Source organism: Ciconia boyciana, chromosome 19 (genome assembly GCF_034638445.1).
Source record: "Ciconia boyciana chromosome 19, ASM3463844v1, whole genome shotgun sequence".
NCBI classification, from domain to species: Eukaryota; Metazoa; Chordata; class Aves; order Ciconiiformes; family Ciconiidae; genus Ciconia; species Ciconia boyciana.
The window spans coordinates 8,627,314-8,651,603 of NC_132952.1; the positions used below are offsets into that span (position 1 = coordinate 8,627,314).

Below are 24,290 nucleotides of genomic sequence, written 5' to 3' on the forward strand. Positions count from 1 at the left end.
TTTAATAATTTCCAGATCCGAACAACAGCCAAGAGCCTACTATTTCTATACAAATATTTGTGTTATTTCCTGTGACTCCCCCCTACAGGCTTGAGCTCCTTTCTTATTCTTTTTAAAAATATCCCGACCGAAAGCGCCCAGCCCGCCGAGGCGCCGCGTGGCTCTGGAAGCAGCAGCGTCCCGCCGCGTGGGGGGGTCCGGGGCTGCCGGGACCCCTGCGAGGGGGCACAAGCCCTGCAAAAGCAGCTCGCATCTCTCCTCCTAACGCTAGTTAGCTCTGTTAGCACTCGCTTCCATTGGAACTTTTTGTGAGCATCTGCAGCTTTCGTTCTGACCGACAGACCAGCTATGTTCTCTCAGTGGGGGTGTTATGCAAGATAATCATGTGCTAGCAGCTTGATTAGGTTAATAGTTATAACTTCTGGGTTGAGTGTGGATGGAGTGCTTGGTTAAACATTAGTGCAGAAACTCCTGGGATGCTTGAACCAAAATTCAGATGCTGACCACTGCAAGCCTCTTAACGCAGTGTGTCTTCTCTTAATGCAGTGTGTCTTCTCTTAATGCAGTCTGTCTTCAAGCGTGGATTCAAGAGTTCAGCTTTTTGCATTTTCTGTTGGATCCGACCAGTTGAAGTGTGATTCAGGAGGAGACAACCTCAGAAGAGGAGGAGGTTGGCTTTTCAATTGTTCATCAGCCCTGAGGCTGACAGAAATTATTTTCCAAGAACTGTGTTGGTGTTTTGTAATCATCACCTCGTGCCAATGACTCACTGCCATTAGGTTCACTCCAAACACCTTTGTTCGAAGGAAGCCAAGCTCTCTGACACCCCAACTATCTCCCAGGATCTTGAAAAGCTGAGCCCTCAGAGCTGGAGTGTTACGCTGCACACACAGAGCTGTGCAGTTTAGTTACCATACTGTCAACTGGCCCTTTATATGAAGAGCAGAAAACTGCTCTAGGAGGTGCATACAGAGGCAAAAGTTTACATCCTAATGTAAATGAAATATAAAGTTTTCCTTTCCACTTGCAGATCAAATAGAGTTTCAGTATGGAATAGAGAATGGAATGGAAAATATGATACCCTTCTGCTGGGCACTGATTGCCGGGAAGTAAAAAGACATCAAAGGGGGGGGAAGATAACCAGATATCGATCACCTTCATCTACAAAAGCAGAGATGCCCAAGTGGCAGGATGAAGTGAGACCTTGTTCTCCTTTTCTGAATAAGACTCATTATGCATGAGAAATCCTGCTTTAAAGGGATTGCAGCGTTTTACAAAGACCTGCAAATGGCAGCTCTTGTGTCCTCTAACCCCATTGCAACTTTTCACGCATTAGATCAACTGCAGTGGGCTAGGGGGTCTGAGAGAGCACAGGAGGAATTCGGGAAGCCCTTTCTTGTTGTTTTGTGAAGAAAAAGGTTGTATGTGTGAGGAATCGTGAGTTTACGGGAGGCTTAGAGTTGCCTCGCAGGGCCCCTGCCTTACCTTGATCGCAGTTCTCCCCATGGTAGCCTTGGGGACACTCCTTCCGGCACTCTCCGGTGACGTGGTCACAAGACACTTCTGGCGAGCAGCTACATTTCTTCTTGCAGCCATCCCCATAATAGCCAGGGTCACAGTCTGTTAACAATCATAATTGAAAAGAAAGACCATCTGGCATTACTCGGTTGACCCTGGAAGAACAAGCAGCCCCAGCTCGCAGCGATGGGCACTGACCAGCACCGTCCCGAGCCGATGGCAGTGGGGCTGGACGAGCTCCACCGTCCATGTTTACGGGCACTCCCACCCGGCTCTGCAAATTCTGCGTGCTAACTTAACACGACTGAGTCCGACAGCGAGTTTTGTTCCCACTCTAAATAACAAGAGCTGAGACAGTCTTAGGAGGGTGGGAAGCGAGCTGAGCTTTTCTCCAAGAAAATGAGTTAGGGGGAAAGAGGTTGCGGGAGGAGAAAGGGGGATGCTCCGTGAATACTTCTTGGCAACTCACTCATCTCACAGCGCTTGCCGCGGTAGCCGGGTTTGCATCGGCAGGAGCCGTCCCTCTTGTCGCAGTCCTGCGTGTTCTGCTGCACACAGCGGCACTCTTCGGAGCACCCGGGGCCAAACGCCCACTTTGGGCAAACTGTACGCAGAGGGAAAGAGCTGGTCAGTGACCCGCGAGGCCAAATGACACAGGGCAAGGGACAGAAACTTTGCCACCCAGCGCTGGCCCTTCCCAGGGGTGGTACCTAGAAAGGCTGTAATCCAAGAATAACGTACATCTCATAAAAAAGATGAGGACAAGCATACCTAAATGGCAGTACCGTCCATATAAGCCAGGATCGCACAGACAGGCTCCGTAAATCCGATGGCAACGACCCCGGTTGGCACAGTTGCACTTTTTCCTGCATTGTTTCCCAAAAAATCCTTTAGGGCACCCTAGTAATAGAGAGAGATTTTCCCGGAAGATGAGCCAATTTCAGCCTGTCATTTTATTTCCAGCAGACCACAGGAAAAACGTGCCAAAATCAAAGCTGTATAACATCAGAAATGAACCTAGGCAAAGGATGCCGCGAGTGTTGAAAAGAAGGCTGGCTTGTTTTCTGACCAGGAATGAGCAATCAGATTCCCTGCATCAGCTCAAAATCAGATTGCTCCCGCAGCCGGCACTCCTGGCCGTGCACAGTGCACTTCACCTGCTGCCACGCTCCAGCCGTACGAGGTGCTGCGAGGGCACCCATCTCGTGCCCCGCTTGAAATGGCAACGCTGGTTGTGCTAGAAATCTACCCTACGGGGCTCTGAGAAGTCAAGTTTTTCATATGTGAGGAAGTAATCCATGAGGCTGTTCCTATTGATAAATATCAGTGATATTTGCACTATTAAAGGAATAAAATTACTGTTCTTTCCCTGTTGTGCTAAAGATCTTAATATTAGAAGCACACGGCAGACAGGCTGTGTCAGCAGAAAGCTCTGGCCAGCATCTGTCCAGGCAGCACAGGCCTCCTCCCGTAGGATAAGAATAGCAGACAGTTTAAGCAGAGGAAATGCCGCCCTGGGACAACAGATCAGTTCTTCATTGTTTAGTTTAATCTTACCTCCCTGTTTTTTCTCTGTACCCCTCAATCACCTCCTTCCTACAGAAAGGAAAGGTCGGGGTATCTCGTGCATTCATTTACATTCTGCTTCGGTCTCCTCCTTCAGTAATAGCTCCCAGATGCTCCTAACCATTTGTCTGAAGTCATTTTGTCTGAGTCTCTTATTGTCTCACTCTTTCTGTGTTTTTAGATTATGTCCCCCAGATTTTAACTCTTTGGGAGAAAAACTACCTACCAACAGCAACACCTCCTTTTGCAGTACTTGGGGTAACTACTGTTGTCACAACTTTTCAATGCTTTGTTTTTTCTTCAGCGGAAAATACCTGCACGGTTCTGTAAATTTACCACTGAACATCCATTTCTGGCATTCTTTCCTGTGTCCACCACTGAATGTCCAGTGGAATACAGATGGCTGCCATGTCATTGCTGAGTAGCAAACAGCGACTGCAAAGGTCTTCCAGCGCAAAGACAAGGCATGCTACCTGGAGCACTGTTTTGTGGGTGAAGAATCCCCTTTACCACCTTTTCCTTATTAAAATGACATTTTTCCACGCAAGGCTAGGTGACCCACCGAGTCAGACGGAGCCGGGCTGTGTTAGAGCCACTCACACTGGGATGGGTCAACAAAAGAGCTGAAAGATGGTTTCAGTGACGGGCTACAAAGGGAGCAGTGTAAGGTATTCTGTGGAAAACATTTTCAGGCTTCAGAGGAGCACAACTGGAACCTCAAAGCGTGGCATCAGAGATGGCTGCAATAGCCATTTATCAAATTATGGCAAATGCTCTGCTAACACGTTAAGGGAAACAGAAAGGAGCTACCTCCGCAGGCCGGGGAGCATCACTCGCAACTCGCTAGTGCTATTTCTTTATAGCAAAATGTTTTAGGGAGAAAAGGAAACTGCAAGGGAGGCCCCAGTGTTCTGTGCTCGATTTCAGGGTCCTGCCTTTTCGCAGCGAGGCGAGACATCCCGCACCCCGCCAGCTCCCCGCGCCTTGCCGGGGGGTCGGTGAGCAGGAAAGGGATCGCTCTCGCTGCCGTGTGAAGCGGGCGACGGAGACCCGCAGGCTTACCGTCTTGGCAGAGCTCGCCAGCCACCCCGGGCGGGCAGCGGCAGGCGCCCGTGGCGGGGTCGCAGGTGCCGCCGTTCTGGCAGCGGCAGGCCAGGCTGCAGTTCCTCCCGAAGGTGCCGGCCGGGCAAGCTGGGGTGAGAGAGGCGAGGCTCAGCCGGCTGCCGCAGCCCCGCGCACAGCCGCTGCCTCCGTGCATCCTGCGGCAGGGACGAGAAGAGCTTTCTCGCCCGCTGCCCTCCAGCATCACTCACTCTGGTTACAGAGGACGCCGGTCCAGCCTGCCAGGCAGTCGCAGCCGGTCTCCTCCGCGTTGCACGTGCCTCCGTTTTGGCAGTCCTCACAGGTCAAGCTGCAGTCGGGGCCGAACGTGTGCTCCAGGCAGACTGCAACGAGAGGCGCTGCGGGTGAACAGCCTTCCCCAAGGCTGCCTCAGCATCTCGGAGAGTTGGGGCAGCGAAACCCCCTGTGTGCATGCTGCGGCAGAGCTAAACGCATCTGTGTTGTAACACAGATTCTGTGTACACAGCAAAGGTACTCGACAAGTCTTGTGGATACGCACCAAACACAAATAAACCCAGCACGCGTGATTAATTCTGAAGACTTCCAAGCAAAGTATGCCATTTACCAGTGCTGCAAAATGCCCACCAAATTTTTCTGAAAGTGTGTGCTCTCCTCTTGCTTCCATCTCTTCCTCCTCTTCTTCATAGTCATCGTTAAAGAGCTGGGTAAAGTCATCTCGCAGGATTGCAACATGAGGGATTGGGCGGATAACGGCGTGCTGACCATCCAGAGCTTCCACAGGGTCCGCTATAGCTAGGGAAGCAGTCAGGAGATGACAATGTCAAAGTGGGAAAAGAGACAACATCTCTTAAGAGGTGAACAGTAGGACAGAACCTCTGTAATAAGAAAGGGAAACCAGAACTATCTGGTGCATCTGATCTGGCAGGGTTTGCACCACTGATCTCTCTCTGTATTGACACCTCTACAGTTTTTGCAACTTGTTTGCCTGTTTGTTTTGGCTAGAACGGGCACGGGCCAGCTAAGTGACTTCAAAATCTATGGGAGAAGCTTTGATCTTAACCCTGACACGCAGCTCTGGCTTCTCAGGTAACTGAGCTCACACTCACCCCATCACCCTTGCCCTGCTGTTTTTCTGACCAGAGCCGCTCAGCTTCTTTGAGTTTTCAGATAAGTTAATTCTTTTCTGGAAAATTAAACAAGATCGCCCATCTGACAACGTGAAGCAATGCATTTCAGCTCAGCTCTCCTTTTGGAAAGAGTATCCATCAGGCACAGCTACAGGTTTCCTTCCCTTGCAGGGTAGGCAAGGATTAAGAGCCAGGCAATCAAGCTAAGCCCAGGCACACTTGGGAGCCAGGGCAGGGGCTGCAGAGCCTATAAAAGCCACAGGGCTGGAGGGGCTCAGGTGTTTTGCCAGAGTGGGGAGGCACCCAGTGCTGCTTTTCTGGGTCCAGAGCTCAGAAAGCCTCTCCAGGGACCTGGGCAATGCTGTTGGGGGCCGTTAGATTAAGCGAGTGGGGTGTTGGCTGCCCGAAGTGAGTAAGTTGGGTAACGGTGTGTTTGGTGATGGGATAAAGACACTACTGCTTAAAAAAAAATAATTCATTATTTCTTATAAGGAAAAGCTGTAGAGGCTGGTGACTGTGGGAAGGGTTCTAGTTCTTTGGTTAACGTGGAGTCATCACTGCGGACTATTGTAAGTGTAGCTGTGCCAAAATCCCCTATGCTTCTTTGGAAGGTGCTGTGTAATGTGGCTGAAATAGGACTGGTCCTGTCAGGGGAAAGCTTTCCACTGGCGGTGTGAGTCATTTCCACTGCTAACAGTGGAATAAGTGCTGTGGAAAAGCTGGACGAGGTGGTGTGCGGGGCTAACAGGCTCCAGCCCGTGCTGGTCCGGCTGGGCAGGGCAGCGTGCAGGGGAGGCTATGCCAGGGAGCGCAGGGCGCGGGGCAGGCAGCCCGCTGCTCACCCGTGCAGCGGCGCAGGCGTTGCACTTACAGATGCAGCTCCTTCGGTCTTCGTCCAGTTTGTATCCGATCTCGCAGGCACACTGGAAGGACCCTAGCTGGTTCTGGCACGTGTGTTCACATCCACCGTTATGTGACGAGCACTCATCCACATCTAGAAAACATGGGATACTCCAGTGTAATGGGAGCAGGCCCTCTGTACAGGACAGGGGCCCGGATGTATTTCTGTCCACAGATCCGCGAGTAGGCTGATGGCATCCTCTCTGGTAGTTATGTGAAGCCATCTGACTCCAAAAACTGAGTGAGACTACCCAGGTGATTCAGGGAGCCCTGGGTTTCAGAATACCATGTGCTAGGTTTCAGCTCATGTCTGTCGCTAGCTGTGTAGAAAGAGGTGGGTAAACTTGGGGTTGAAATGCTATTGGAGAGCTGTGGTAGCGAGAACAACTCATTAGGAGGATAAAACCCCACGTTCTTTATGCGAAGAAGGTGACTCCTCAGAGAGCTGACAGGAAAACTGCTACGAGCTGGGAGAAACTGGGAGAAATGCCTGGCTGTTGCAACCAGGTAGGACGGTTTCTTGTTGTCTTTATTAAAAGCTTGTGTTAGTCACTGTCGTAGCTGTATTTTAGACAGACACTTTGATTTGCCTGTATCTCTTGGGTGAAAATGATGGGCAATGTTGGCCTCTGGGTATGAACATAAAATGATTTCTGTGAATAATGCAGTCAGACCTGGACCAACTCACTTGGAGATATCCTGATTAGAATTCAGTGTGTTCAAAAGCCCCATTGCTACTCTTCAGTTGTGCCGGACTAGGGTTAGAATAGCTGACTTGCCTTAACAGTAAGCAAACTGAGGAGTCTGACAAAATACAGAAAACCAGAATTAGAGGAACCTATTCCGTCTGTGTCTCTTGCCGTGCTGCAAGGCTGAGGACTGCAGCATTGCTGGTTTACTTGCAGGAGTCCAGCTGGATGTTTCTGCTTACCATCACACCCGCAGCCGTCTGTGCTGAGCCGGTATCCAGCAGAACAGGCACACTCGTAGCCTCCGGGATAATTGTAACAATCTTGCTGACAACAGTGAGAACCCTTGTCACATTCATTGATATCTAAATAAAAAACAAAGGGCACTGGATGTTAATACACATCTAGCTTTGCAGTGGTGACAGTACTTGTTAAAATTGCTCCGTGACTAGTTCTGGTAAGCTTTTACTGAGCTGACTGCCAAATGCTGAGCTAGTATTCTTGCTTTCCTCTGAAATAAGTGAGCTTCATGTTAACAGATCATCCTTGGCAACGTGCTCCCCAGCCAAGGGAGGAATCCTGAATCCAGTGCTAGAGGCCTGTGGGAAGTTAACCGTGATTTTCAGTTCGAGATTGTTCCTAAAGGTTTTGTGTGCTTACAAGTAGGGGGTGATTCCACCTGTAACACTGACTCTTGCTTTCGGATTTACCCTGTTACAAATACTGATGTTGAGTACAGAGATGGGTGAGGACTGCATGATTCCTTCAAACTGTCTCAGAGTGAAGTCTCTGAAGGATGGACCTAGATAACCTGGAGAAAGCAGAGCTCCTCAGCTTTCAATTTCAAGTCCCCTGTATTTATGGGACTTCATTTGTCCCCTATAAAGTGGGAATTACCGCAGTGCCCATGTAGTAGTGGGGTTTGCGAAGCATCCCCCTACCACTGGAGGAGGCTGGACCAAGGAGGTATCTGGTAGGAAAACAAATAGCACTGCTGGGCTGCAGAAAGTGCACTGGGCTTTGTAGTACGCAAAGGAATAACGTTCCTTCAGAGTAGACTTCAGTTCAGGTCGTGGCTTTTTTGTTCCTGTGTTGCTATGTGGTATGGAGACAGCTCCTACAGCTTCCTCAGAGCCACAGAGGAAAGCAAAGGTCCTGGGGATTTTGGGTTCCTCTCCTCTGGCAGAGGAATCGCTCCCCTTTGCACAAGTAACTGTGGGTGCCCGTGGCAGCCTGCTAAGGAGTCTATCTGTTCCTAACACATGTCCTGGACAGACTTGGGCCTTGAACACGGCAGGCAGAAGGTGGTACTGAACAAAGAAGGAACAAATGCAAGAATTATTTCCTGAGTAATGTGAACTGCAACTCTACACTGCATGGAAATATGTAAGTACTGTTTTGCATCACTAAACACTGTTACTCTTTGCTAGCAACCTCCTGTTTGCTGGTTTTGTAGAAAGAGAAGTCTTTAGGTATTTAGGTAGCCCTAATGCACTGAGGCACAGAGACCCTTCAACTAACCTGCAGGAAGGGCACCAGGATATCTGACAGCTTTGGGCTGCCTGCAGGATGGAAACACCCGCCCAGCCTTGCTGTGCGCGTCTGAGCCACAGCCCCACAGTGAGCACGGCAGCGAACCACCGCCCCAAACAGGGGTGCAGGAAATGTCTGACTGGTGAGCACTGCAGGGGGTTTCTGACTGGGTTATTTGCTGCGAGGGGCTCAGAGTGATGCAATATAAAGGGCATGCCTCAGCTTCATGGCATTTACAGAGCTCGAGGTGCATTTCACCCTTACGTCTCCATTAACACATACTTTATAGAACCGGATGGAGCTGAACTACACTTGGCTTGCAGCTAGTGACTCATCCGCATCACTCATTTACTCAAATTACGCTGCTGCTTCCTTTGAGATAACAGGCAAGATGGTACATTTTGAGCATCGTCCCTTCTAGATGTAGGCTTATAGGTATCTGAGATGTCTGTGACTCTCCGTATCTGTCAATGCTGCCTTAGATCAGTTTCAGCAGGGAAAAACTAGTTCTGAAGTCAACATTTGCTGTCCAAGTAGTGGAGGTTTGAGGATGTCTTCAAGTAGAGCAATATCTCACCTCCTTTTACTTATGTATCTGATTCTAGCCTTGTGAACCTGTTTGTAGCGCATCTACATGTAGTAGCCAACATACGGAGATACTCATCGTTACTTGAGATGTGCTTGTAGAAACAAGATATGTACCTTTTCCCTTGCCTTACCAGTGCATGTCTTCCGGTCCTCTTCAAGCCGATAGCCAAAGTTACAGGTACAGACTGGGCCAGAGCTGGTGTGGTGGCATGTATGGGAACAGCCACCATTGTTGGCTTCACAGCTGTTCACAATCTCCATTTCTATCCCTGGAAAAGGCACACTGGTTAGGACCCTGCAGTGTGCGCTGCACGTCCGTACATACTGGCTGGCCCGTGCCTTCCCTCGGTGCTGCGCCCGAGCAGGCGCCCACGCAGCAGCTTCCAGCTGAGCTCCTTGCACGTGCACTTCTGTGTGCACAGCCCTGCTGAGGAGAAGAGTGATCTGCAGTGGGGAAAGGATGAAAATAGTTTTGCCCAGAGGCCACTGCTGGGCTGGGAAGTGATGTATAAAAATAAACCAATGGATCCCAGGCAATGCCCCGTGTAGCCTCTTAGGGACAGACTTGTGGAGCAGGCTCGGGACAATCTCTGAGATGAACCAGACTGCAGACCAAACTGCTCCCATTCCTGACACGCTGCAGTATGTGCTGCCAACCAAAAGTTGGCTCAGTCTTCCTAAGTACAGAGCTGTTCCGATGCCAGCAGCAGAATACAGCTAACTACGGAAACATCCGGATGCCTACAGCTAGAAATGTTAGTTACTGACATGTCAAAAATGGTACGTGCAAACATCAATAGCAGCCATATATCTTCTTAGCTTGGCAAAGTTTATGTAAACTTAAGTCTAGTTAATTAAGCTGTCTTAAACTAAAAGGAGTACCATGGAGCTTTGACTCAGTCCTGAACCTCAGGAAAACAATTTCTGCTTTCAAGAACATTTTTGAGTTTTTAGTGTGTTCAGACCCAAGGAGGATGAAAGAAGGGGAGCTTGATGCTTCCCAATGGAGCTGTGCACATCAAACAACAGCTGTGCCATGGTGGAAGACTATCTTCCAGATTTCACAACACGAGTATAGTCCCTCTCTCTTTCCTTTTCTTATTAGTGCAAGAACAACCAGGGTCTTGCATAAAAGAAATGTGCTAGAAGGGGCACGGAGAAACACCTTTCATACAAGATTGCTACTGATTTCTACAGTTTGCACCAAAGCAGAGGTATTGTCAATGGTTATGGCAATGAGTTACAACAACTGGAGGAGCCACGTCGGAACATGAATGGGGCTTGTGCTTCCACCGTCCCTGCTGTCAAAAGTGACCCTCCAGGGCTGGCATCTCTTACCAGGAAAACCAAGGCTTGAGCAGCAATAAAACTAAGCTTTTTGTCACCTGTGGGCCAGGTAGCTGAAGGGTAATCTTCTCTGCTGCATAGTCACAGTGCTAGGTCATGAGGTAGCCAAGATTTATTAAGCATAGACCTGGCTTCCTAATCCTTGCTAGCCTTGCTGGCTATCATGCATCTTTACCCCAACAGCTGAAGGTAAATGTGCAGTTGCACATGAAACTGAGCTATGGGATAATTTTTCACAGCATAGGCAGTGTGAGATAAACCATTCTCCTAGGAAAAAAGGTGTGTACATGCTTAGGCTCTTAAATAGCACGTCATCAGTTTAGTTCCTCACATTGCTCCCAGTTTGATGCCTTTCAAGACCCATTTATGGTCTGCAAAGCCTTACCCTCATACCCTTGGCAGGCTCCCAGAGAGCGGCAGCCTGACTGAGCTGCTGCAGCTGCCCAGGTGCCCAGCACGGCTTCCAGTAGCACCAGCCTCCAGCACTGGGACTGCCATGGTGGCTTTCGTCTGTAAGGGGGCTGCTAGTGCTAAATGTCGATAGCTCTGCTTTGGACTGTCCCAGCTGAACAAAGATGTATGGACAATCTGGCTCGTTCTTGCATAATAGTGTTTATTTCTTTTCTTGATGGGAGCAGATGTGATCACTAGCTCAATTCCTTCTTCAGTTACACATCTGCAGCTGACTGAACTCATCCAACCAAGTCCCCAAGAGCAGAACTTGGCCTATTTGGAGCCAAATGGCTCCAAATAAATTGCCTAAACCAGCAAAAGTAGCTTCATGGTAACTTTAAAGATCAGACAAAGTTTTTTATCTTGGTGGGGGAGTAAACAGCCCCAAACCTGCTTGTGAAATTCTTCAAAAAAGATTGCTATAACTTGGCCCTGCCAATTCCCAGAGGATAGTGCACAAACACTTGCCTGCAGAAGCAAACCCGCCTCCCGTCCCTGCCTGAGATGGGGGTCTGCATGCAGTACTCACGATAGCATTGCTTGCCGTCTGCCCCCAGCTCGTAGCCTGGGTTACAGGTACACTTAAAGGAGCCGCGAGTGTTGAGACACTGGTGTGCGCACATGGCTAGTCCGGTCAGACATTCATTCACGTCTGCAAGAGATGAGCAATCAAGAAGCAAAACAGGTTGAGCCATAAACATTCTTTCAAAGGGACAATTGTTACTGTCTTCAAGTTTTTCACCCATTTCTTGCACCCTGAATTCTTCACTGGGGTCCAGAGCAACAAAGAGAGAGAGTTAAGAGTTGAGAATTACTGTAAAGCTTCCTAGGAAATTGGATCACGTGAAACTTGAGTGTTGTTCCAGGCAACTCGAGCAGGGCTCTTGGAGAGATGTCAGCTGAGCACTTTCATGCCACCCCTCCGGAAGGCTTGTGCATCACTCCGTTAAATTCACAAACGCTGATAGTTACTATGATTGAGCGCTACTTCACCCTGTGAGACACAGTTGTTTTTCTCTGACAGCTTTGTTGTAGGGAGCTTACCCTCACAGGCCTTGTCGTCGGGTGCCAGGCGGTAGCCAGGGTGGCACTGGCAGCGGGCCGTTCCACGGTGGTTGTGGCACTGGTGCATGCAGCCCCCATTCCTGTTGCTGCAGGGGTTCCTCACTGCAGGTCAAAGCAGAAGAGGCAGGCTTATTCCATGCTAATCCTAGCTCTTATTGGCATTATGCATATGGGAAAACAGAGCATCAAGCAGTTATGCCTAGCAAAAAAGTCTGCAATCTGTGAAAGACCATTCTCCACCAGACAGAAAATCTCTGCTACTGTTTACTGCTCCATCCAGGCAGGAGGATTTACATGGTGTGAGATCCTGCAAAAGGCAGGCACTAATCTGAGTAAAACCTTTCCTGCAGAAGCTTGGCATGGACATGTCCCTCTACAGAGATGACAGAGCAAGCACCAGGCAAATTTGTTTCAAGTGCTCCTATCAAGAGGTTTGCCAGTCTCTGACCTGCCCCAGGACCTGCACAGATGCTACAAAACCCTACCAACTGCTGCATTTTTAGTACCCCGGTTGTTCCTTTTCCCTTAGCAGCTTCACAGCTAAAGACTTCCCTCCTACCTCTTGAATGCCAACTGCTATGAATGAGGAGACTAAACTTCTGCTCTGTATCCCCTCCAGCTTCTCTCCCTCCTGCAGCCGGGAGCAGGTCAGCCAGAAAGCTGTCTGCAAGCAGAGGGAGAAGATCCCATCCCGCTGTGACATGCTGCTGTTCCTTCGCTTTCTCAGAAGCGTGTGCCTTCATACAATTTCATTTTTGTTGGCTACACTCCTTCAGCTCTTCCTTGCCTTTCAGAACAAGCTGCAGAATATGTCCACGACAATATAACATGCAGAGTTTTCCCTGGAGTGGAACGCCTGGGTCTGATCTATTTGACATCTGAGCATGCAAGTGCAGGTCCCCTATGCCCCCCAACTCTCAGCTGCCCTGAATAAAAGGCCAAAGCAAAGCTCTGCCTCCCCAGCTTCCCGTGCATGCCTGAGGGGACTCACAGACGCAGCGTTTGCCATCTTCCCGCAGCTGGTAATGGTGCCGGCACTGGCACCGGTGCTGCGTCAGCGTCACCTGCACGCAGTCGTGCTCACAGCCGCCGTTGTTCAGGGCACACGTGTTCACAGCTACGAGGCAAAGGGACAGAACATTCATCACAAAAATAACGGCACCTGGATGAGGCTCTTGCACAGGACCAGGGCAAATCGTACACACTTACAGCACTGCTAATGAGAGTTTAAAATTGGGGCATACTCGACCTGTGCTAAAGTGAGAAGTTCATGGCAAACTTCGTGAGAAGTGTGCTCGATGTGAGCTGTTGCTACAAAAACCTGTTCTGTGTGCAGTGCACAAAAGAGGCCGCCCACCGCCGTGCCAGACGGGTACAGAACCCCTCGAGACAGGGGCCCTTTTCTTTAAAGGTAAGATCGGCTCAACAGCGTCAGGTAGCAGCTTAAAATCGCTCTTTTCTACAATAACAGTTCCCAGCAGCTCTCCTGGGAGGCGAGACCGGGATGTGGGGGTCTGGGCTAGGTCCTCTGCAGTATTACATGGGAGGGAAGCTGACAACCGGCATGCTTCCTAACAAGCATCAGCCCTCTCCGAAGGGTGCCCGTGCCAGCAGGCAGGCTTCTTGCGCTGCATTATTGCTGAAAATCTCATCATTTTGTTCAAAGATGGTCACTGCAGGTACAATGCCACAGCTAGTTCAGCTTAATTACTGCTCAGAGAGAGTTGCACTCAGGCATATTCAGGTTTTCCTGTAACAAAATAATCTGGAAAACTAAGTTTCTGGCCCCGTGCCATGCAAAAGACACCAATTATACAGGGCAAGGCCCAGCAGGTACCATCAGTTCTGGGAACATGTAAGGAAAAATGTCTTAAGATGCACCCTGCACGTCCGGACTTCGATCGGGTGTAACAACTGCTTTGACTAGGAGATTTCTGCGTGAAAGTCAGGACGCGTGCGCTCGTCCGCGCTGCGAGTAGCTGATGCTGTAAGCAGCAGAGTCGCTGAGCCGGAGTGCACGGAGATACTGGTGGGAACTCTGATTTCATCCTAAGTGCAGGCGGGACTGGGAACTGAGATTCCTGACTGGTGTTCCTGGCCGTGCCACAGCGTTTCTGTGTGGCCTTGCGCAAGGCGCTTTCCTGCCCAAAGGATTTCAAACAGTCAGAAAACAGAAGGTTTTGCCTAGGCTACGGCAGAAAACAGATCTCATGACCGAACATGTGGGCTATCTTCTCTTTAAAAGCTTGCCATCATTTTAAAAGCTTGCCATCATTTTAAAAGCTTGCCATCATTAATCAGCCTTAAAATAGCCTTCTCCTCCCCCCTCTCTGTTCTTATAATCTGGGACTTCTCTGCAAGATAAGCCACCAAAGCATGATGTTTAACCAGAGATGTGTGCACCTTGCAACCAGCAAGTGGGCAGAGTTTGCCTGCTTATTTTTACTAGGCTGCAGCTATCCAGGACCACTGACCTTGTTGTATCCAGGAGAAATTTGAGCTGGAAAACAAAGCGGGGAAGGATTTCCTTCCCCTGGAGAGGGATTCACAGACTCTGGTAGTAGGTAAGCTGTCCTGGGGTAATTACATGCCTCCAAAGCGATGAACGTCTCCTCTTAGACCACTGCATGTCTCCTGAGTTAGCCAACCTACACCTGAGCATCTCAACTAGAGACTGCTCCAAAGAGAGGTGTCCCTTAGGGAAATTGGCCTTTAAAGTCTGTTCTTTGTCTTAGGAGACACAAATGTGTGTGAAACACACAACATGCTGCACATCAAAGCTGTGGGGGTGCGACACGGCTAAAACCTGCCCATGGTCTGGGATGGAAACCCAAACCTGGTTTCCACAGCAGAATAGTACAATGAGTTGTGGTCTCACACATTTCTGACCTATTTTTCAAGCTCCAGAATAACCTAATGTGCTGACTCTGAGGAATCTTACAAGAAAGCTAAAAATATCTCTAATGAAAACCATCTCTCCACAAACTAACACTTCAGGTAATCACAGCGCCCTCAACAACCTCGAGAGTTTTGCTAAGCAGGCGAGCCTGGAAAGCATATGCTAGTAAAAGGCCCTGCTTTTAACGAGGTCTCTGAATCCCAAGGCAAGTTGGGGCTATCAAACGCCCATGCCCAGGGCGCAGACGACCGGGTGGGCTGCGGGCAGCTCGCCTGTGCTGGCTGGCCTCTGGTACCAACGCGTTGCAATGGGTGGGTGTGCAGCCCTGCTCTGCCAGTGCCTCGTCCGGGCGTTCAAAAGAGTATTTTCTATAGACAAAGTACTGAAAGTAATTTGATTAAGTCTCTCTTGTATATTAGTGAAAAACAAATATTTGGCACAGGAGAAAATAAAAGGCAAAACTGCATATTCATTTTTTTTTTTTCTGCAAACAGTTCCCCTGCAGAAAAAAAAGCCTTGACTCAGAGCTGAGGAGCTCTCTCAACTTTTAAAAACTAACTTCCCGTTGTATGCCTCTAACTAAACAACATTTGGGGGAATAAAAGTGGCTTAATAGGGTCAAAGTATTGCCATACACAATATATGGCTGGAGCAAGAACTATCAGTTTATGTTAGTTGTGCTGACATTGTTTCCTTTAATCCATTTGGAAGGAAACAACAGAAATACTTGACGTTCCTGAAAAGTTTTGGGTCAGAGTTACAGTACTGAAGCTTTAGCAGAGATGGGTGGTCATTTAAAAATATTCTGACATATTAAAGTGTTTAATAACATATATTCAAAAATACACATAAATAATGTGCTTGTTGGAGTGGTTTTTTTTAAAAAGAAGTAAAACAATGCTAATGCCTGCCAAAACATTCCTTCATATGGGAAAAGTACTGGGCCAATGTAGAACAAGCCAATGCATCTGACGTCTAAAATAACCTCCCAGTATGCAGTTATTTGTATGAATTTGCAGTCTAAATAACTGCCCTCCTTGCATACCTCTAAAAGACAACTTTTCAGAGTGGAAAAAAACTAAAGTCCAGGTTCTTCTTTATCATACAAAATTTAAGCAGAAATCCTGCAAGGCTGGATACAGCAGACTTTATTTCTACACACAAGAAGATCAGCATGTCTGTGGGTTGCACTGAACTGCACGCCGAGGCACGGTACCCACCCGATACCCATGTAGTGACGGAGCTTTGCAACGGCAAAAACTGCTCCTGAAGGGCAGAGGAAACTTCAGGCACTCGACCCACGGGACGTGGCAACGCTCGGCCACCGCTGGCACCTTGAGTAGGGTACGGTATGGACCAGTAGAGTAGGGTATGGACACCAACTACAAGGACACGCGCTCCTGTTCCAGCCGGTCCTCCTTGGCCAAGCTGTTTAAGGGCAACCAAGTGCCAGAACCGCTTATGCAGGTCTTAACTGATGCTGTTTGCGGACCACTAAGAGAACATAAAAGGTGAAGCAGAGAGAGCACCGGGGTCTTGCAGAGCATTTTCTTTCCTCTTGTGTTTCTTTTAGTATGGCTTATTTGCTAGCAAATGTACTCTTCAAGACTAATAACCCCATCTGAGCCTCCCCATTCTGTGATTGCACACGATGACGAAGGGGCTGGCGCACGCTGTTGTCTCAGCCATCGCGGGTGCGTTCCAGACCACTACGGGTAATGGGAAGCAGAAGTTCTCTGCCAAGAGACTTACGCACGGGGAAGTAGTGGCTGGCATCGCTGGCTATACAGCGCTCGTAAGCTATTCGGCACTGGTGGCACACGTGCGACACAACGAGCAAAGCAGTCACGTCCTGCGGCATCTCGCAGAGCCACCCGCGGTGCACTGACTGGCAGGGGTGCTCGTGCAGCACCGCGGTTTTGCTAAGATACGAACTAATTCAATTTAAGAATCAGGAATAGTAAGACAGAACAAATGAAACGTTAAAATTGTTCTGGGTGTCTTTCCATCAAAGCAAGGGCCTTCTAATTCTGGGTCTCCTTAGCTGGCTTCTTGCAGAGTAACAGCCAGTAGACCTCACTGCTGGCCTTGTTTTAATTACTTGCTCTTTTTTTTTTTTCTGTTTACAGAACCACTCTAAAAATATTTCCATTCCCAGATGCTTTTCCTAGCTTAACATTTCTGTGACAGCATTGCCAAATCCAGTGTCATCTTGTACATCACACAGATTTTTGTAATTAAAGCTCAGACAGATTTTCCACAGATGATATTTCATCGTCTGCAAGAGGGACTTTACTTCCATCCCCTCCCTCTGAAGGGAGCGCAGTGCTGCTGAAAGATGCTAGCTCCTAGATTCTGACCGTCTTGGGCCCGGGAAATGGCTAAAAAGGGATGAAAAGGATGTTGTTACCACTGGTTGCACGTGGGAAGTAGCAGCCCAACACAGGAGTCGATTTAATAACTGAGCTACCCCAGCTCTGCACCCTCCAGCTGACCTTCACGAACTGGGAAGAGCTGAGCTCAGCCCTGTAGCTACACTGCAACCTCCGGGGAGCCGAGCAGGGCCCCTCGCTCAGACCGGGGGCCGTTGGCCACTTTACATCGTCAGCATCCGCTCCCTCTGCGTCTCTCCCCTGTCGTCCCCAAGGCTCGGCAGCGCCGGAGGTGCGCGGGCGTTTATCTGCCTTGCGAACCTGGAGCGTAACCCTCGCACGGCAGCGAGGTGGTGATAACGCTTCACTTGGTTTGACTCGTGCTCCTTCACTCTAACTTCTCCTTTTTTCCATCCATATCACCTTTCCTTCAGATCCAAGTAATTTGCCATCAGAAGCAGTGAGCTAATACTTTAAAAGTAAGCGTAAGCAGCTGTAACTAGAATTGAGCAGGACATGCCCTTTTGCAGCATCACACAAAACCATCGATTCTAAGAAATGGTTGAGAAACGTGCCACTGGACAAAGAAAAGGCCAAATTTTCTAAAACGTGCAAGTTGTCTGTACAATGCACACAAATGGAAAGCCTCTACAAAGTACATACAGACGATTACCCTCTGTGCACATAGTTCCAGCCCACACAAACCTTTATGGCATAGTCCTTCTGTTCACTATATAAATTGCTGCTATATTTGAGATTTCTTCATTTGAAGTCCTCTTAATATAAATAGGGATACATCATGTAATCCCAAACTGATTTATTCTAACCTCAGACAATTTCCAGAAACATGTTGTCTGTTAATACAGACCATCTCTCTACTCTGCAGGCCAACAAAAGCAATTGGCTCAGATTAAATTCTTTGCCTTGGACTGGATTTCATCCCTCTGCTGAAACAGTGGAGCAGGACCTGAAGATGTCAGCTTCCTGCCTCCTGCCCATGTGGTTCTGATAAAGAAAGAGGTAATTTCAGGACGTCCAATGACTCTTTTTGTTCTGTTTCACTTTCAATAGAAATGTCTGCTCTTTTTCTCCCTCCTTTCTGTATTAAAATCATCAGTGACTTGCTATATTTGAACAACAAAGACGCAATAAAAGAATCTTGCACAATCGAGCTGCGGATTACCCAAAGCATCAACAACGGTTGAGAATTGCTGCGAGATGCAGAGCAGGACACAGGAAGGTGTCCTGCTTTAAGGACACTGAAATGGCTTTAAGCAATGGATTTAAGCCATTTTTTGTGCTCTCCACAGCCATCAGAGTGGTTCCAGGTATAAGTTAACCCTGGAGAGCTGCCTCGGCCTCTTTGGTCGCGTAGGCGCGTGTCCGGGATGCCGCCCACAGCAGGCTCCTGACGCCCCAGCCTTCTCACATCGCAGCCTCAAGCTGAAAGCTTGGCCTTGGCCGTAAGCTTTTATTCTGCTCCTGCACCACAGGAATCACGGCGAGGCTTTTGGAGCCCCTCGCTCCCACGACGATTGATGGGGCAGACATAGCTCCAGTGAAGGAAGGGATCCCGAGGTGCGAGCGTGAGGGGACACCAGGAGTCTGCTGTCATTGACTGCCCTTCATTCTGCGGGCAATGTCAAAGATGAGATTTAAGAATCCCCTGTTGGCCTGTGCATAGAGCCAAGCTCTGCTTATGCTGTAAAAGGTACCAACACCCTCAAAGAAAAAGGCTTTTAAAGGCAAAATATTTCTACGAAACACAAGTGCTAATCCAAACAGCTATCTGGAGCCACAATACACTTCACAAGAAATTGCATTTAAAGGTGCCTAAGTAACTTCTGAAAACTTTTGCTGAAACTTTTGCTGATTTTTCCCTGCGTTGCACCTTGCTTTGTCATCTGCAATACTAAGCACAAAGGTGCGAACAACCACCAAGGGTGCAAAGCCCTCAAAAGAAAGTAGCGGAAGATTTTTATCTGTCTTCCAATTCTTTGACGTCTTCAGGAATAAAATAGGCTTCGACTTTCCATCGAAAGCTTGGAATAATAGTTCAGCCAGCGGGTGGAAAAGGACCGATCACCCTGAGTCCGCCCCCCAAGAGCTGAGCTCCTCGCCCAGACCTGCACTCCGGGGTTAACAGCCACCAGCCTCCGCAGGGGAATTCTGGAGCTCGGCTTCAGGCAGTGCTGCTGATTAATTGAAGCCTTTGTGGGTTTTGTGGTGACTGGAAAACATTTAAAGAATTAGATCCATGGTTTTACAAACCTTAACTAGAAACTTCACAGCAATAGTCTTTTTCTGCCTCCAAAATGCTTTCTGGCCTGCACTGCTGCCCGCTGGGGCTGCCAGCAGCTTCCTAAAGCCCATCGCCGTGCTTGACCCAGCCCTCAGCTGCAAACCTGGCTCAGATCACCAGCGGCGACTTCCCCTGCCTCGAAGGGCAGAGCAGTTCTGGAGCAGAGGGGGATGGACAGGAGAGCCTCCCTGTCTCCAGCTCTCTTTATTCCTATCCAATTCCTTTTATTTAGTGGCAATTTTTTTCTGTGTTAGCGGCACTGAATCTTACCTGTCCGGCGAAATTAGAGGATATCCCGACTTGAAGAGAAACACAGCTTTTATCAGTTGACCTAATCCCTCAGAGCCACCCAGGGGGAAAAAAAGTCTTGGCTGAAGTCAAGTCAGTGCCTGAAACTTCACAGGAGTGCAGAAACGTGGCTCGGGTCTTCCTGAGCAAAGCCCACCACCTCTCGCTACCTTCAGCCTGAGAAAGCAGCAGCCAGGCACCGCAACGTCTGCGCTGCCTTGCAGCGGAGGTCGCCTGCCCAGACAAACGCACCCAGTCTGACCCGCTCAGCATCGTGCCACAGCCCCAGCTTTGCCGTGCACCTCAGCCAAGAGAGGCCATCGCGTCCCCTTTCTGTGTCACCCTCACTCAGCCTGGAAGGCCCTGCAGAGCTGCTCTGCTCCGGGGGACGCCCTGTTCCGCGTCCCCCCGGCACGCCCACGGCTTTGCCGGGCGCTCGTGCTGCTTTCCACCACTCGGTTGCGTTGCTCTACCTTCCTGTTACAGCTGGCCTTAAGCTCGGCATTTAGCGAGAGAAAAATCCTTTCCTCTTCCCCAGCAGCGATGGGAAAGCGCTCCTGAAACACAAAAATTGAAGTGTGAAGGGAAGGCGTGTTGAGTGAGGCCTCCTGCCTTTGCTGCTGCTGCCTGCACGCTGCCCGCGCCCCGCGATTGCTGCCTGGTAACTCCTGTCAAGAATGCTGGCTTAATAAAAACTGTGTGATTTCCAAGATCAAGTCGGAGCAAAGCCTCTGACTTCGCAGTGTAAATATTTACGCAGACCAAGCACTAAAGGAAAGAACCACTTGCATGTACTTGTGAAAACACCACAGAAAGCGAGCACACGCTCAAGGGCCCGGGATTACTACGAAGTGACCCACGGAGAGCCGCCCGGCTGGACCGCACGCCATTGCCAGGCTGGTGGGCTCGCCGTCCGAGCGTCGGCGAAGGCAACGAACGGGAGAGCGCGTCCCGCTGCGACGACCAAACCCGGGGCGAGAGCATCCCCTCGGTGACCGCCCCGTTGGCATCAGCCGAGGTGCTTCCCTTGCCTGGGCTCCGTTGTGGGGTGGGCTTGTTCCAAGGGCACAAACAGCCTGTATGTACACAAACGAGAGCTGTGTAAACTCAAACCACGTCATGCGGAGCCGCTGTGCGTGAGTGCTGCCGTGCGGCCAGCAGACGCAGGGAGGACAGCTGCTGGGCTCCGGCCCCAAGAGCCACCATACAGAATCCATAGGGGCAGAAATCCGTCCACCAGGAAACAGGCATCCAACGGGGCAGTGGTGGCACGTGGGCACCCGCGGCACAAGGCAACCTTACGTCTGTGGGTGCAGAGAGGGCACCCGTGAACACCGGCAGAGGAGTAACCTCTAAGTCTGTGCTCTGTTCTGAGCTTTTACAAGAAAAAAAGTTTACTTCCACCCCTCTGCACAACTGGCTTAATAGGTTAGTACAGAGCTGCTCTGAAGGCGGGATATATATACACAGCCATGCACAGTTCTGGCACAAAAGTGTAGAGAACAAAAGCCACCAGTTCTGAAGCAAGAAAGCCAGATTTTTAGGTCTGCTTTGTTGTTATTTTAGAAACAGTATTGGACAATTATGTAGCGAGAGTCTTTACTCGCCCTGCCTGGTCTGCATCTGCTTTCCTGCGTACTTTGTGGATCACAGGGGTACAGGCACTGCTGAACTAACAGCAGATCCTGCCAGCATCGCTCCCCAGAGCTTCCAGAAACTGCCCGAGTTACTCCCGTAGTAGATCAGGTTTCATGAATAGAGACCCCTTAATTCTGGCAGATGAATTCCAACACTGTGCACACTATGGCAAATACTTGCTCAGAAGTTTAATGCAAAGCAGGTTTGCAGCGCTCGGTGCAAGCAGCGTGGAGCAGGGAAGCCCTGCCTGCCCGGATCCCGGCAGAAGTGCTCTGCACATCGCAGCCGCAAGAGCAGGTAAGCCTGAAGAATGAAAGCAAAGGATGGAAATCGCTTTTAAACAAGAGATTCCTCCCAACAGCGATCCCTTTTATACTTTCTCTGGAAATTGTTTCACCTTCTGGAGCTGACCCTGCTGAGAACACCAGAGCTTCCCAATGGCTGGCTCATGTTTTATTCTATGAGGCAGACGCGGCAGAATCACTCTATACCACAAAAAAAGAGAACTACACATTATAAAGACAATTATTAGATGACAGACCACATACACACTTACATGCAAACAGTAGCAATGCATAGCCATGAACACAAGTTTACGTGTTCGGTGCTAGAGCAGTGGGCTGGGAATGACCGGCTTTTTTTCTTTATTTCTGATCCTTTCGCTTCTGGATTTTTCCAGCAAAATACAGGGCACTCGGTGAACGTCTCGCTGCGCTTGTGACAGTGTCGTCACATAGTGGGGGCAGCTGCAGAAAGCTGTGCGGTTTGTGCTGCTCTGGGCACGGTGGGTGCCGCTTCCTTAGGTGGCTTTTTATCTGCTCACATCACCGTTCCCAACTGGAACACACATGCTCACACAGCCATTTTTAGCAAATGCTGGAACGTGACTATATTCTGAGAAAAACCAGCAAATGGCCTTTGTAATACCATCGCCCAGGAATTCTTTCCACTTGTATGAAAATATCCCTCAAAAAATGGAAAAATGTGTCAAATAAAGCTGTGAGAGAGAAGTGGTTTAATAAAAACAACAGCAGCGGCAGATGCTGGAAGGCAGACTCCAAGCTCCACCCCGGTGTCTCTGAGCCTCTAGTTTGGGGCAGGCAAACAACAATATTTCAAGAAATTGGCCCAGGAATCAGCTCAAGCCAGACCTGGCATCTGAATTGTAATGTCTGGACACGCACCATTCAAGCGGACGCATGACGAACATCCCAGGGAAGAGGGTTTCGAGATTATTACGGCCACAGTTGCACACACAGCCGTGCTTATTTTCACTCGTCTGTCACACCTAGTGCCTACCATGCGGACTAGGGAAATAGCTGAGGTAAAAATGAAGACTGACTTGAACCTTTTCATAATCTAGTTTATGTATTTGTTCTGAAAATGCCGTATCTGGTATACCCTGTATCAAAAGCAGAAGCACCAAAGCACTGCAAGTTACTTCTCCTGAACCAGAATAAACTAAGGAACTGCAAAGAAGTCTAAATTCTACGTGTCCACACTGAAGAGCAGCAAACGTTATGAACCCAGTAATAGAAACGTGTGAGGGAAGACGACCAGGATCCTGAGAAACGAAGGAACAGGCAATCCATCCCCATCATCTCAAATTCCCCGCACAGAGGACGGATGTGAGTGGGTAAGGCAATGTAAGCGTTTTAGGTACAATGCCACGCATGTACAGGTACAAAAAGGGCTATGAAGAATTAGAGATTCTCAAGAAATTTAAAACTGTGACTCACCAATACAGGTCCTGCCGTCTGCGTGCAGGCGAAAGCCTAGCTTGCATTCACAATAATAAGATCCAAGGGTGTTCACACATCTGTGCTGGCAGCCCCCATTGTGGACCTGGCACTCATCGACATCTGCAAAAGAAAAAGGAAGAGGGAAGAAAATTCAGAGGAGTGAGCATGACGGTATTTGACGTCAGGATTATTTATCCTCTGTTGACTGACTCCAGATTTGGGGAACAAATGCAGAGGGAACAAGCTTGCCATTTCATTACGTTTCATCAGTCAAGCTATTGAAGAAATTTCAAGGACAAGCATGCAATCAGGGGAAAAAAAATCATCTTATTTGTCAATCGGCATAAACCATCCTTCAGGCTGTTCACCTCGCAATGGTCACTTTTCCCTTTTGCTCTAAGATTACGGATTTATTAAAATTTTACACATCCTTACTCTGTGTGTGTTGAAAATAGGCTGGGCTAGTCCATTTGTTACTTACATACTCACATGAACGGTGGGAGTAAACACCTAACGTTACAGGCTGAAGTGAGGGGAGCGATAGGAAGCAGCGAAGTCGCACGCCCCGGTGCCGCAGCAGCAGATGTTCTCATCCTGCCGAGTCAACCTCATCCTCTGGCAGCACAGAAGCTGGCTTCCACCGAGCTCAGCCACGTGCCAAAGGTGAGAGGTTTTACTGTCGTGCTTCTCATCTCAGTACCTCGCAAAGCATTTCACGCATCTCACACCATTTACGCCTGGAACTCACTTGACCTGCTGCTGACATGCAGCAAAATCTGGGGTATCTGGGGATAAGCTATGCTCAGAATTGCTATGCAGCATTGGAGACAAGAAAGAAAACATGTTACTACCCGGAGAAAGTTATTACAATGGATCAATTGTATGACTAGCAAGGATTCGTTCGTAATTATATGATACTTAAGAGCATGGTGAAGTCTGACTGGACCCCAAATACAAAAGGCAGACTACAAACGGTGAGACCCTGACCGCAGCTCCCCAGCCCTCTCCTCCCGGCTCCATGAGCAGAGCAAGCCTGGGAGAACCGAGGCAGCCGTTCCTGCAACAAGGAACCCACTTGGCCAATAAAACTGAGCATGTCCATGTCTCTTGGTAAAACTACAGGCCCTCGAACAAAAGAGTCTCCAAGCCAGAAAAATCTTCTGCCAAGCGCTGAGCGATC

At 49.1% G+C, this 24,290-nt stretch overlaps 1 protein-coding gene across 2 annotated transcripts in view; it reads right to left on the reverse strand.

Annotated features, from left to right (window-relative positions):
* The window catches only part of MEGF6 (multiple EGF like domains 6), a 50,778-nt gene that overhangs the window by 16,429 nt on the left and 10,059 nt on the right, over nt 1-24,290 (reverse strand). For both annotated transcript variants that reach the window (XM_072883748.1, XM_072883747.1), the window contains exons 2-14: nt 23,108-23,230; nt 12,861-12,986; nt 11,849-11,971; nt 11,334-11,456; nt 9,136-9,273; nt 7,126-7,248; nt 6,166-6,288; nt 4,792-4,959; nt 4,398-4,529; nt 4,147-4,275; nt 2,290-2,418; nt 1,988-2,122; nt 1,486-1,620 (exon numbers count right to left, since the gene is read on the reverse strand). In XM_072883748.1, the coding sequence (XP_072739849.1) occupies nt 1,486-1,620; nt 1,988-2,122; nt 2,290-2,418; nt 4,147-4,275; nt 4,398-4,529; nt 4,792-4,959; nt 6,166-6,288; nt 7,126-7,248; nt 9,136-9,273; nt 11,334-11,456; nt 11,849-11,971; nt 12,861-12,986; nt 23,108-23,230 (1,707 nt within the window). The remainder of the gene's footprint in view (nt 1-1,485; nt 1,621-1,987; nt 2,123-2,289; nt 2,419-4,146; nt 4,276-4,397; nt 4,530-4,791; nt 4,960-6,165; nt 6,289-7,125; nt 7,249-9,135; nt 9,274-11,333; nt 11,457-11,848; nt 11,972-12,860; nt 12,987-23,107; nt 23,231-24,290) is intronic.